A 13,302-nucleotide genomic window follows, 5' to 3' on the forward strand; every position below is an offset into this window, starting at 1 on the left:
TGGGTCAGCTCATCATCAATTTGAATCGAAAAAAAACTAAATTGCAAAGAGCAAAAAATAAGGAACTAATGGCGTCATAGACTATTTTAGTCTCGTGAACATTAGAATATCATTTCATCCGCTGAGCTAAAAAAACATGTTAATAACACACCGTAAGTAAAAATCTTTTCTACTAGCCAGACTTCCAAGTATTCCAAGTGAATTTAAAGGATTTCAGAAACATTAATCTAGAAGAAGATTACAACCCAAGCAACACGATATCAAGATTCATTTATCATGGATAAAGAGGACCTCCTAGCCACCCAATACTATCTGTTTCAGCTAATGAAAAGGCTGTATTGGTCCCACACATTTTAAGGATGTAACTCTCATGGAGAGGATCGAGTCCTTACGGCCACCCATGATGTAAATTGCATTATAGCCATTTCTTGGGACATATTTTATGCATTCGTGCCATGGCGGCGATATTTCTCCCGTGTCCACATTGCTTCAAGTGCTGTAACAATGGAGAAGTTGGCCTCTGCCACCTATACTCAGCTCTTCCTTCAGAATTCTTCAGTGGCAAATCATAACTCTAGGCACTGCACTTCGTTTGGGTCTGCATCCAGATGTTTGAAGTCCCACTCCAGTAAGTACAACGGCATAAATTTTTCACCAGTTTATTTGTAATATCTGTTAGAAAAAAAATGTTTATTGGCCTCTTTCTTTGATATGTAGCTTGTGGGGCTATAATTCACCATTATCGTCATAAGGCTTCTGTTTCGTGTAAGTGGTCAAGCATGCTTGCATGGGCCGGACAGACTTCGGAGATGGCTCAAAATGCTTCCAGACCTTTGAGTAAAAGGTACGTTTTTTTTCTTTCTGTGCATAACTGAAACTGTTTCTAACAGGCTGGAAATATGTTCATGGTTTAGGAAATGTTTGCAATCCCTGGAAACCATTTCGGAAACTACTCAAGGTAGCAGTTTCCAGAAGAAACATCTATTATAATTGCTGCGGCTTTTCTATGTGCCCACTAACATTAACATATAAAATAAATACCATTTGAAGAGGTTATATACCTAATTAAATTTTATATTTTTAAAGAGAGTACCAGATCAGCAAACAGAAGAGAACTACAGCGGGTTTGTTTCTGGATTAAATTTGCTTGAAAGGAATTGTACCCTTTTTCCGGAAACTATTGTCTAATATTTCTCCATTTCCCGCGGTTGCCTTTGCAGACTACTCCAAAGTTTATGATACCTTTGAACCCTTGCAATACCCATTTCTGGAAACCCATTTCCTGCTGTTTTCCAGTTCTGCTTTCAACTTTCCAGTACTTCGGGATACATTGACTGCTAGTCTTATCAGCTATCATGGATCCTTTGGTTTTCCTTGAGAATTTCCTTCGCTATGCCTTTCACTGCCCAGCTGACTCTGAATGAAGGGGGAAAACGAAGTATTGCTTCTGTGTATCTTAATTGCTACATTTTCTGTTAAAAACTTGTTGGATGGCATTTTTAAATTAACCCACAGAATGCTATACTCATACCTATATATTACACACATACACGCATACAATACTTGAGACTCGAGAGTGTTGTTTTCAAGTGAATGCAAAGCTGCATATTTGAGAATGTTTCCTATAAACGCGTTTAATTCCCTTTAGGTTTTCAAGAAGCGGGCAAAGCAGCTTGTTTTTATGGGTTTGGCAAGAGTTTGATGCTAATTATGATGTTTCTAAGGATCCAATGCGTTTTTTCAGACAAAGACACATTCTTTGTGGATGTTGTGGACACTTCAACCTTTTTGATATTGTAGTGAATCCATATCCACGTCTAATTGATTCCCTTTACATATATTAAGAGAAAGGATCCACAATTGAACACACATTTTCTAACTAATACTTAGATAATGTAATCATAACCTTAGTGGTGTCCTAGCTTGTTGGTAGTAGGGTGGTAACCACTTTCCTTAAATATGTTGATATCCACAAGAGTGAAGGAAAGGATTGAATGAAATCACCAACAAACCTTAAATTTGCACAAAGAGAAGATAGACGAGCACTACGGAAAAAGATAAACTAACACTAGTGTGCAATAGAAGGAAACCGACCAGTTCTTAGTGTTCAAACCTTGGTAAGTAGATTTGACACTTGAAAAAAATAGCCCTAAACCTAGGTAGCTTAAAATTGAAATATTCAATCCAAAAAAAATATATCTTTGAATATGTTGATCTACTATAACACATTGTTGGAAATTACAAACAATCAAAATACATGTTTGAACTCTCAATATTGCATGTCTCTTCTATCTATGAAAAGAAGAAAAAATTCATTGCCATAGCTCAAAACTCAAACTTGTTAGAAACTATAGCTTAGATAGTCTTCTAGAGGAACATGACACACTTTGTATATCCACACAACATTGATTTCTATGCAAATGTTTGTAGCTCGCTCAAGTACTTCTGCACATGCCTAAGTGTCTAGGTGTACAAAAGTCACCTAATTGACCCTTAATGTTAGCAATTACTTTAAGTATTAAAGTAATTTACTTTTATAAGATAAAGTGAGTTAATCTAATGAGATGCAAAGGTTATTTGCATTAGTGGATTAGATGAATCTCAACCGTTGAGCTCAAGTGAGGTGAGATCTAATTTCCATTGAATTTTCTAGTGCAATCAAGACTAGTATAGATTTTCAAAATTGATAACTACTTCTAACAATGCAATCAATCTTCTTTTAGCATTCCAATCATTAAGTAGCTATACATGAAAAACTTCAACCATTCACTTTCATCAATAGAGCAGTAGAGATCACAATGAACAATAAAACAAGAGACAAACAACACCAAAAATTAGGCTCATAGCCAGGGCAAAGGTCACAAGGGGAAAACCCAACGAATCTTTCCTTATGAGAGAAATATTCTGTTCAGCAATAGTACTTCAAAATATTCCAACAAGATTCTAAAATCTGACCTCAATATTTCCAAGTCAAAACCAGTCAACGAAGAGAGAAAAAGTCAACGCTGGTCAAAATCACAGTTTGCAATAGAGGGCCGAATTTTGGCCTGAGGTAGCTTAGAATAGGAGGCCGAAATTCGGTCAAACCCATACTCAAAGTAGCCTCTGAAATTCTCGGTCAAAGCCTTAGTGAAACTTATGGTCAACCCAAGTAAATGAGCCAGAAACAAGAGCGAAACTTAAATCAAATAGGGTCAACATATCTCTCCAATTTTCAGCCTCTTCCGACAGTCAAGATCTCGGTCAAACAAAAACAAACTAGCCAAAGTCAACACAAGTCAAACAGATCAAAAGACACTGGTCAACACAGATCAGAAAAGTCTCCTTTGACTCCTTTGCACGTGTGGATGTATTCTCTGTATTTTAGATTGAATATGATGTGATGAAATGGTGTGAAATGAAGTCTAATGAGCCTCTATTTATATGTGATTTTGCAGGTGGCTTTTCTCACATGTGGGGCCGACTTGGTCAAACATAAAAATTTGAAGTTTCTCGATCATTTTGCCAATGAAAATACCAACCATAGCTACCCAATTTTTCAACACTCTCTCTTAACTAGGGTTGTACTATTCATTCTCTCTCAAGATCAATCACCCCGACCAATCCATAGGTCTATCGGCCCACAACCTAAGGGAGAGATCACAAGTACAAGTCTCTCTTTCAATCAAGATCAATCTCCTTGACCAATCCATATGTCTCTTGGCACACAGCCTAAGGGAGAGATCATCAATCTCATCATAAGGAAAGATACATATCATCCAACAGAACAAGTGGGATCAATCAATGAGGCCAAACCAATCATATGCACATGGTACATCTCCCCAACCACAAACAAGGTCTCTCGGCCCACAACCTTGTTGAAGAATGTAACTAGTGTCGGTCTTCATAATTGTATTTGAGTCATGATGTAATGTATTTGTCAAAAGAAAAATTGACTTATTAAAGCATGGGTTTCATGCTTGGGTCAATGGTTCTTACGTCAAAGCCTCAATTGTAGGCTTCTAGGCAATGTTGCACGAAGCGGGAGCGAAGCGGAAGCGCGGAAGCGGAAGCGGGAGCGCGGAAGCGTCATTTTCCAAAAATCTAGGAAGCGAAGCGTCCGCGGAAGCGTCTGCTATATATATATATATATTTTTATATTTTTTTGCATTTATACTCAAAACAAACATCCCAAATACCAAATTAATTGTAGAAGACATGAAAACATGCATATTTTTGCATAAATCAAGATAGATATGGCATCCATGATTCCATTGTAGTTACTAGTATGTACAACAATCATCTATATTCTAGCTATTACAAACATACATCAAATTTTTAAGCATATTATAAAACATAAAACATAGAGCATATTATGATTTATCTAGCAAGTGAGCAACTGTCAACATTTGTCATGTCCAAAATTCAAATAATAATGTTTACAAAATATGTCACTTGGTCACCGCCAAGCCAAAAAGGTTCAAAATTCAAATTCACAAGTCTACAAGTCTAATGAGTAATCTATGACAAAAAGTAGTAGACTGTGAATATATCTACTAATCTCTCCTCCTTCCACCACGAATAGAACGTGGTGGCGGGCCTCCACGTGGTGGCAATGAAGAAGATGGTGCCTGTGGAAGTCGTGGCACTGAAACTGATGAAGAAGAACCCCCTGCTGTTGGTGTTGAACCATGGAACCTAGGAACCAAGGGACCAGATGGGGGTGGTGGCATATCAACACGGTCATCATCATCCTAGAATCGCTCAAAAAATTCATGCAAAAAAAAAGCACTAGTTAACAAAAAAATTAAAAACATGAATTAGAGAAATGCTTTATAAGGGAAAATTGGAAAATTCATACCACAATGGACATACCTGGAAAAGAGAATCCTCTAATTGCTCTAGTCGCAACACTCCATCCTCCAAATTGGGCTCCTCTGGATTCTTGTCCCAAATCAACAAGTCTTTATTAGACTTTGCATCTTCACAGTAATGGGACAACAATCGCAAGTTGTAATGAACATAAACCAAGCTCTCTGCCCGGTCTAAACTCAACCTGTTCCTTTTAACACTGTGGATGAAAGAATAAGAGCTCCAACACCTCTCTGCAGAAGAAGTGTTTATCACCTGTGATAGCACCCGCAATGCCAAACTCTGTAGAAGTGGAGTACCCCCTCCATGCATGTTCCACCACTCAAGAGCAGAAAAAGTCTCTCGATCTCTAATTGCATGCATGCTCCCAAATGGACCAGTGTTGAGCGTATAGTTGCTCACCTGTCTCCGTACCAATGCAGCCTCCTCCTCATCAGGGATTAATTTACTCAATGCAGCCATATATTTTTGGTGAACCTCTTGATCTTGGTGTGGTTTTCTCCTGCTTCCCCCCCCAGGTGCTGGTGTTGAAAGCCATGATGGATGATAGTATTTAGGTGTCAAAACATATGCTAATGCATGCAATGGAATATTTAGCATTTCCCATCGGTTTTGCACCTCTACACAAATATAATTGTACAAGGTGGTATCTCTAGGCTCAACAATGTCTTTAATCTGCCCCAACATGCTATCCATTTGCTCATACACCTCCCCAATTACTGGTCGATCTGAATCTGCAAACTTGATCATGTAATAAATTGGTTTGGTGAATTGCAAAATATATTTAACCTGTGACCAAAAGTAACTGTCAAGAACAGTGTCCTTGACTGCATTAGCACCATCTGTGTCAGTGTTAATTTCATCCCATGTTTCAGCACACACCAGATTAGTTAAAGCTTGTCTCACCTTCACTAGCCGCCTAAAGGTGAGGTAATAACTAGCAAATCTTGTCTTTGCAATTTTAAGCAATTGCAACTTGGAGTAAGTGCCATAGAAGTAGTTTACCCTTGTATGCCCTGTGATGAATTTAATGAGCTGCTTCCCTTTCCTGTAAACCTCAGCAATCCACCCACAATCTTTGTGTTTCACAATATCATGCATCAAAAGGTTCAATGTGTGAACCAGGCACCCTGACCAAAAGATGTTTGGATGAGTACGCTCAATAATTTTTCCTGCTGCCTTACAATTTGCTGCATTATCTGTGATCACTTGAACCACATTATTCGGACCAACATCTTTGATTGATTTCAATAGGAGATCTGCAATGTTTTGTGCAGTTGCACTGATGGAGGAGGAGTCATGACATGCAATAAATACTGCACCACTAGAAGAAACACCAAGAACATTTATCAAATGTTGGTTTCTAATATTTGTCCACCCATCTGATATAATGGATACCCCAGAATCCACCCACTCATTTGTAAAACGTGTCAAAGCTCTTTGAACCTTAGCTTTTTCTCTTTCTAATAACACTGTTCTAGCTTTCTCATAGTTGGGGGCCTTGTATCCTTTTGGGGCTTCATTGATGCCCTTTACCATGTCATGCCAATAGGGAGAGCGAAGCACATTGAATGGTACACCGCAAGCACAAAGAAAACGGACTATCTTTCCATCCACATCATCCCTCCCAGCAACATTAAGGAAATCCCCTATTGTTCTTCTACCTCCAGAGGTTGCAGAAGTACCATGAGGAGATGAGCAACTACCAAATTTAGAGGTTGCACTTGATTCAGAATGAGTTTTTGGTTTCTTGTTTTTTTGTTGTGCAGCCATCTCTATTTGGATGTATTTTCTTCTTTCTTCAGTTGAAATGTTTGGGCAAATTTGTACCCCCACGGAACCCTTTTTTTCATCACTGTCCAGCACCCCACAAAGATGCCTCCTCAGACGGGTATATGAACCACAATATGGTTTTCCTCCATGACAACCATGAGGGCACACAAATTTGTAAGATCCACCACCCTTTCCCCCATCAAGTTTGGTCACATAGTTCCACAAGGGTGTTGATGTACCTTTCCCATCTTGTGCTTCAGTGTCCCCTTCAAGTTCATCCCCTTCCTCTTCAAACCCTTCCTCCTCATCATACATTGGGTCACTACTATTAGGACCATCACCAATGTCCTCTTCTGTTTCTTCCCTTCTATTCTTCACCCTTGCCATCATTAAAACCAAGAGTGGAATGATACATAGAAGCCAAAAGAACACCATCTTGGAATATGGATATAGGTGGTGGACAACCTGTAAATAAAGGAGCAAGTAGAAACAATGGGAAAGAGTAGGAGAGGGAGGAGAAAAATACAATTTTTTTTTCAAAAAAACAAGGTAGTTTGGGGTTTGAACCTACCTCTTTAGCTCTTGTAGATGAAGTCCTCCAAGCTCTTGCTCCAAGCTCCTCCTCCTTCTCCTAGCTCCTCCTTCTTCACTCCTCCAAGCTCTCCTCTCTTCTCCTCTCCTTTCCTCTCTTCTCTTCTCCTCTCCTCTCTTCTCTTCTCCAACTCTCATAAACTCAAAGTGAGAAAATGAGGAATGAATGGGGGCTTTATTCTATTCATTCCTCACCCTAAACTCACCCTAACCCACCCCCTCATTGCTAAGTTAAGTTAACTTTAAAAAAAAATTAAAAAAAATGAGGTATTTTCCCTTGCCCGCGCGGTTTTTTCGGAAGCGCTCCGAAGCGCTGCGTGAAGCGCACGCTTCCGGGCCCGAAGCGTGGCGCTTCGGAGGCCCGAAGCACCATCCGAAGTGCGCTTCGGGGCCCACGCTTCTTAAAAACTAGGAAGCGTTTTAAAAAAATGGAATCGCACTTCGGATTTTTTGGAATCGCGCTTCCTGGTGCGCTTCTGGAACGCTTCCGTACGGAGCGCGATTCCGGCCTAGGATCCGGGGGGGGGGGGGGCGCTTCCTGCAACGTTGCTTCTAGGGTTTGTGTCAAGTGTCCTTGTCCATGTCATAATGCAATAGACCCTTCTTGGGCATTATCAATCAATAAACAAATTTATTTTGATGTAAATTAGGTCTTCTAGGCCTCCTCCACCAAGTCGGCCTCATCGAGGGAATTCGACCTCACATAAACACTATATAAAGGCAACAATTCCACTCATTTGGAGCTCTCTCACTTAACAAGTTCAATCTGCAGTTGTTGGAGGCAAAAGAAGATAGCAAAGTTGCTGGAGAAGGATTGAAGAAATTGGAAGACCAAAATCGATTTCTTAGGCAATCTATCTCTCACATGTGCGAGGTTTCTGGATTGTCACTGGGCCGAAATTCTGAAGTTGCTAGGGTCAAAGTTCTGGATTGTAGCTGGGCCGAAATTTTGAAGTTGCTGGGGGTCGAAATTCTGGGTTGTTGCTGGGCTGTAGTTGCTGGACAAGAAGAGACTACTGAAGTTTGTTGAATCATATTGGAAGGTTGACTTGGTGGAGGAGGAAGGTCTTTGGGGTCTAAGGTCTTCATCTATCTCAATTTGACTTACTAGTGGAAGAGTTTGACTGGAATTTCCCTTATAGAGGGGTTTTAGCCCTGACTGTGTGCCTACATCTGGTGTCGTTGACCTTCATGATTTGTTTTGATGATTGATTGATGAATCTAAGATAAAAGAACATAAGAAAAGATAATAAAACTACAAGAGTATCACGAGTAATTATCAACATAAGAAAATCTTTCTACCTTTCCAATTTTCTAACATGGTATCAGAGCTAAGGTGAAGAAGAAGGATAAAGGTAGACTGGAGATCTATTGAAAGAGAGATATAAGGAAAGAGTTTCAAGGAAGGTCCCAAGGAGTAGAAGATAACAATATGACAAACTCAATGAAGTCATAAAACAAGCTAGAAGGAGTCACCAACTACAGGGCATGGAAGAAGAGAATGGATCTTATTCTTGCAAGACATAAAGTGTTGGATTTTGTTCAAGGAAAAGTCAAGGAACCAACAGATGAAGCAGGAAAAGAAAAATACAAGGAAACTGATATCTTGGCCATGAACTTAATTGTAGATGGAGTGAAGGACAATCTCATCCCTTACATATCTAATATAGAATCTGCAAAAGCAATGTATGAAGCCCTCTCCAAGTTATTCACCATCAATAACATTGGTTAGATAACTAGCCTCAAGAATGAACTAAGGACAATAAGGATGACAAGAGACGATACTGTGTCATCATATTTTGTAAGGATATCTAGAATAAGACATGAACTCCAAGCAATAGGTGAGATTGTACCAGAAAAATAACTAGTAATTGTTTCTCTTCTAGGTCTACTAAAATCTTGGAGTGCTTTTGCTTCAGGAATTAGGAGTTGGAAGGATACTCCAACATTCGAACAAATGTGGAATGCATGCAGTCAAGAAGAAGCCCAAATATCATTAGTAAACAACAAGGAGGATGAAGAAGACAACATCTCTAATGCCTATTTTGCTCATCACAAGAAGAAGGAAACCTTCAAGAAGTTCAAAGGACCAAAGAAGAAAGTTGACCTATCCAAGGTTGAATGCCACAACTGTCATAAGATGGGTCACTACAAAAGTCATTGTCTTGAAGATCTAAGGAATAATAGGAGAGAAAGAGAATGTGTGAATGTTGCTGATGAAGCTCCACCTAAGAGAAACAAGACTGAAGAATCTGAAATCAAAGATCTATTTGCCAAAGACTCTTAGGGAATACTATCCCTCACATATCCTTCTATCTTAAATTTTGCATTATTTTCCTTTATATTTTGATTTCTAAAGTTTGTAGGTCTAACATATCTTGTTAGAACATTTTTGAATTATTTTGGTAAGTTGTAGGTATCCCTCAAAAAGATTGGATTAAGAGGGAGCCTTCAACATTTTACCAAAAGATAAGTATCTTGTTCTTTGTCTCCTCTTTTATGTTTGGTTTCCTTCTCATATCAAGATTTGTTTGTATTATATGCTAATAACCTTTTATATTTTCCTTGGTAGGAAAGATTGCAGAAGACACAAAGGTTATGGAGGATACTTCAAAGGATAAACTTGAAGCATGAAAGAAGTTTTGTTGCAAAGGAATCCCTTCAAGAATTGATGTCCTACAAGGTTTGTTAAAGAACAATTCAAGGTATGTCTTAAACTACAAATTTTGTTAGAAAAGATATGTTCATTCTCTTTTGAAATTTCATTTACATTATTGATATCGTTATGTCTAGGATTTTGAATCTTAAAAGATTCTCATCAGGGTGATTAATCATTGGATTGAATCTACCCTCATTATACTATCATTTTGATCATTCTTGTGAAACCCTAACCTTTAGGGTTCAATGTAAAACCCTAGCCTCTTAATGCTAAGGGTATGTCAATGTTAATAATGAAACCCTAGTCTTCTTAGGGTTTGTCTAGAACATATGATGAAATCCTATTCTTTTGAAATTTAGGGTTTTGATATTGTTATGGTAAAACCCTAGTCCTTTAATGTTTATAGTTAATGTCTAGATCATATAATGAAACCCTAGATCATTAGGGTTTATGAACAGAACCCTTGTAATCATGGAAAATTTTAGGGGCGAATTTTTGCTCCTTAGGCAAAATTAAGGGGTTTTAAATTTTTAGTGGGCGAATATTTTGTATCATAGTACATTTTTACAAATAGCCTCAAATAGCCCACCTTATTTTAAGGTAGAGGGTAAAAAAGGTAAATTTAGCCCTTGAAATTAGGAGTTACAACCTTCCATTCTCCCTAATTTTCAAGAATAGGTTTTATTTAAGTGAATCCTATGGGCCAAATACCATATTTATAAAAAAGGTATGGTAAATTAATAAATATATAAATAAATGAGAGGTATGGTAAATAAATAAAACATTTTTTATATTTACTCCATAAGTCACCTTACATACATGCAAGGGTGTAAACAAATAAAAATGTAAATAAAGTGGGGGTATGGTAAATAAATAAAACCTCTTTTTATACTTACTCAAAAGGTATGGTAAATAAATAAAAATATAAATAAATTAGACGTATGGTAAATAAATAAAACCTCTTTTTATATTTAGTCCATAACCCTCTTTCTATTTATGAAGGCTCAAAAAAGAGGTTTATTTAAGTGAATCCTATGGGCCAAATACCATATTTGTAAAAGAGGTACGGTAAATTAATAAAAATATAAATAATCGAGAGGTATGGTAAACAAATAAAACATTTTTTTATATTTACTCCATAAGTCACCTTATATTTACGAACACTCAAAAAATGCGTTATATTTAGGTGAAACCTATGGGCAAAATACTATGGGCCAAATACCATGGGCTAGATTATTATTAATACCATGCAAAAAAACATTATTAACCCTAATATTAGTATTAATAAAAATAAAAATGGCACATGGTATTGACCCATGGTATTCATGTGGAATGTAGCCTATTTAAATGGGGGAATTAAACCAACATAGATCCATCTTTACTCTGGATCTACTAAACCCCGAGAGGGATCAAATATTGTAATATGCAAACTAGCATAGAGTGAAAAAATATTTGATTCCTCTCGAGGCTTGGTGGATCAAGAGTAAAAATGGATGTTGTAATTTAATGTATGCTAAACATTTTAACTTGGTTAAAATAAAAAATAAAATAAAAATCAATTATTAATTTTATTAATTTTTAAAAATTACTAATAGTAATTTTTAAGTTCCAGGTTTATGATAACCCATGGTAATACCATGGTATTCATGTGAGCATAGACTATTTAAAGGGGAAATTCTATCATCTTAGATCCATCTTAATTTTGGGCCTACCAAGTGCTCAGAGGGATAAATAGATTTCATCCCCCTAAGAGTGGTAGATGTGGAGTTAAGATGGATATAGGTTGGTTTTTATGATAATGAAGATATTAAATAGACTTAGGAAATTATATTGTAAAAACATCTTAATGTGAATGGTTAAAGCTACATTTAGTCACTTCACAAAATTTAGTAAAAAATACCAATATCTCCATTAATATTGGTTTTTAACTTTTTTCTGATTTAACAAAAAAAATTCAAAACAATGAAACGTTATCAGTGATCACTCTTTTCGCATCACCCTCGCAGAAGATTTCTCATCTTTTTTCAAACATTCTCAATATGATATCTTCATGAAAAAGTTTAGGTATTGATGTTGGATTAGTTGTTTGAAAAATAAGATGGTTTATACAACCTTTCATCTTCTGTGCTATTCTTAGTTTGTCCGAATGATCTATAGCGGTTGGAGCCACTGCACCATATTTTCCTAAAAGGTGGAGATTGTTCACCAAAAAGGAAATTAATCTACATGTTACAACGTTGTTAAAAAATGCGAGACCTATGAGGGTAGTGAATTATGCTAATAAGCAATTTAGATTGGGAGAAACGTAATTAAATTTTATTATTTAGTTGAAGATTTCCAATTAAAATAATAATAAATCTACATTTATATATTCATATATTGATTGGAAGGATTCTCACAATGGTCACTTCTTTCAATTAGATCCCCTTCAAGCCTCTGTGATACCTAATACTTTCTTATATAATATAGTTGGGGCTTGCTACTTGTTGGCGTGGTGGGGTAAACAATTTTTATTTTTATTTTTTATTTTTTATTTATCTTGCAGTTGGAGTCTATGGAATAAGAAAGAAATTTGATAACTTGAAAAAAGTGGTAGCTTGACAAAAGTTGTAGAGAAAATATTAATCTCTCCTACCTTGACAGAACTCGTTGTCAATATCAACACCTACAAGAACTTTGTTGTGGAATATTATCAAAACTAATAGAAGGATATGAAAGAGTGTATTGTAAGAACCTTGACAAACATGACCACTGAAACTTGGACATTGTTTGTAGGAATAGAAAATTATGTTTCTTTTTTCCAAACATGTATGTTAGTATATTACAGTTTAATGAATATGTTTTCTTATTATCATATATGGTCTCATACTTTAACAAAACATTCGCCAAGACTTCATAATGTTTTATTATTTAGTAAAATATTTGCCAAGATCTTACAAGATTTTATAATTCAGTGAAAGATTCTCCATCACTGTACAAGATAATATAATCTGGTGAGAGATTCACCAAAAAAATTATATACATATTATATTATTGATAAAATCGCCTCCCATTTTTCCTATGTATCATGGAGATTAGCCCATTTATTATACATATAAATTTAGGGTGGTTCTTAAAATTTTCCCTGCTTGTAATAACTAAAGTAATATCCTAGGAATAAAACCCTAGGTGCATATTTGTTCGTATAATTGAAACCCTAGTCTGATTAAAATTATTGTAACTTTGATGTATCATTGTTTGTGTCTTGGGTTACCTAGTAGGTATGGATAATGATATGAGATGCTAGTACATGATAATGAAACCCTAGATATATATATGCAAATATGCTATCTTGATAGTTGATGAAATCTAGGGCATATAACAAAACCCTAGTAGAGATTAATATTTTAGGGCATGATGATATTGTTTGTGATATGATTTAGCTTTGA

The 13,302-nt window shown here is 36.5% G+C and overlaps 1 protein-coding gene across 2 annotated transcripts in view; it reads left to right on the top strand.

Moving 5' to 3' along the window:
* Window positions 1-340: 340 nt before the first annotated feature.
* LOC149150560 (Stress responsive alpha-beta barrel domain protein) overlaps window positions 341-13,302 on the top strand; it is a 133,295-nt gene continuing 120,333 nt past the window's right edge. The window contains exons 1-2 of one of the 2 annotated variants that reach the window (XM_089446108.1): window positions 341-628; window positions 718-844. In XM_089446108.1, the coding sequence (XP_089302234.1) occupies window positions 505-628; window positions 718-844 (251 nt within the window). In that variant the 5' untranslated portion in view covers window positions 341-504. The remainder of the gene's footprint in view (window positions 629-717; window positions 845-13,302) is intronic. The other variant, XM_089446107.1, reaches the window with a different exon arrangement.

The sequence above is a fragment of the Pinus tabuliformis genome, chromosome 9 (assembly GCF_031772625.1).
Source record: "Pinus tabuliformis cultivar Carrire ecotype Pingquan chromosome 9, CPIR1, whole genome shotgun sequence".
NCBI classification, from domain to species: domain Eukaryota; kingdom Viridiplantae; phylum Streptophyta; class Pinopsida; order Pinales; family Pinaceae; genus Pinus; species Pinus tabuliformis.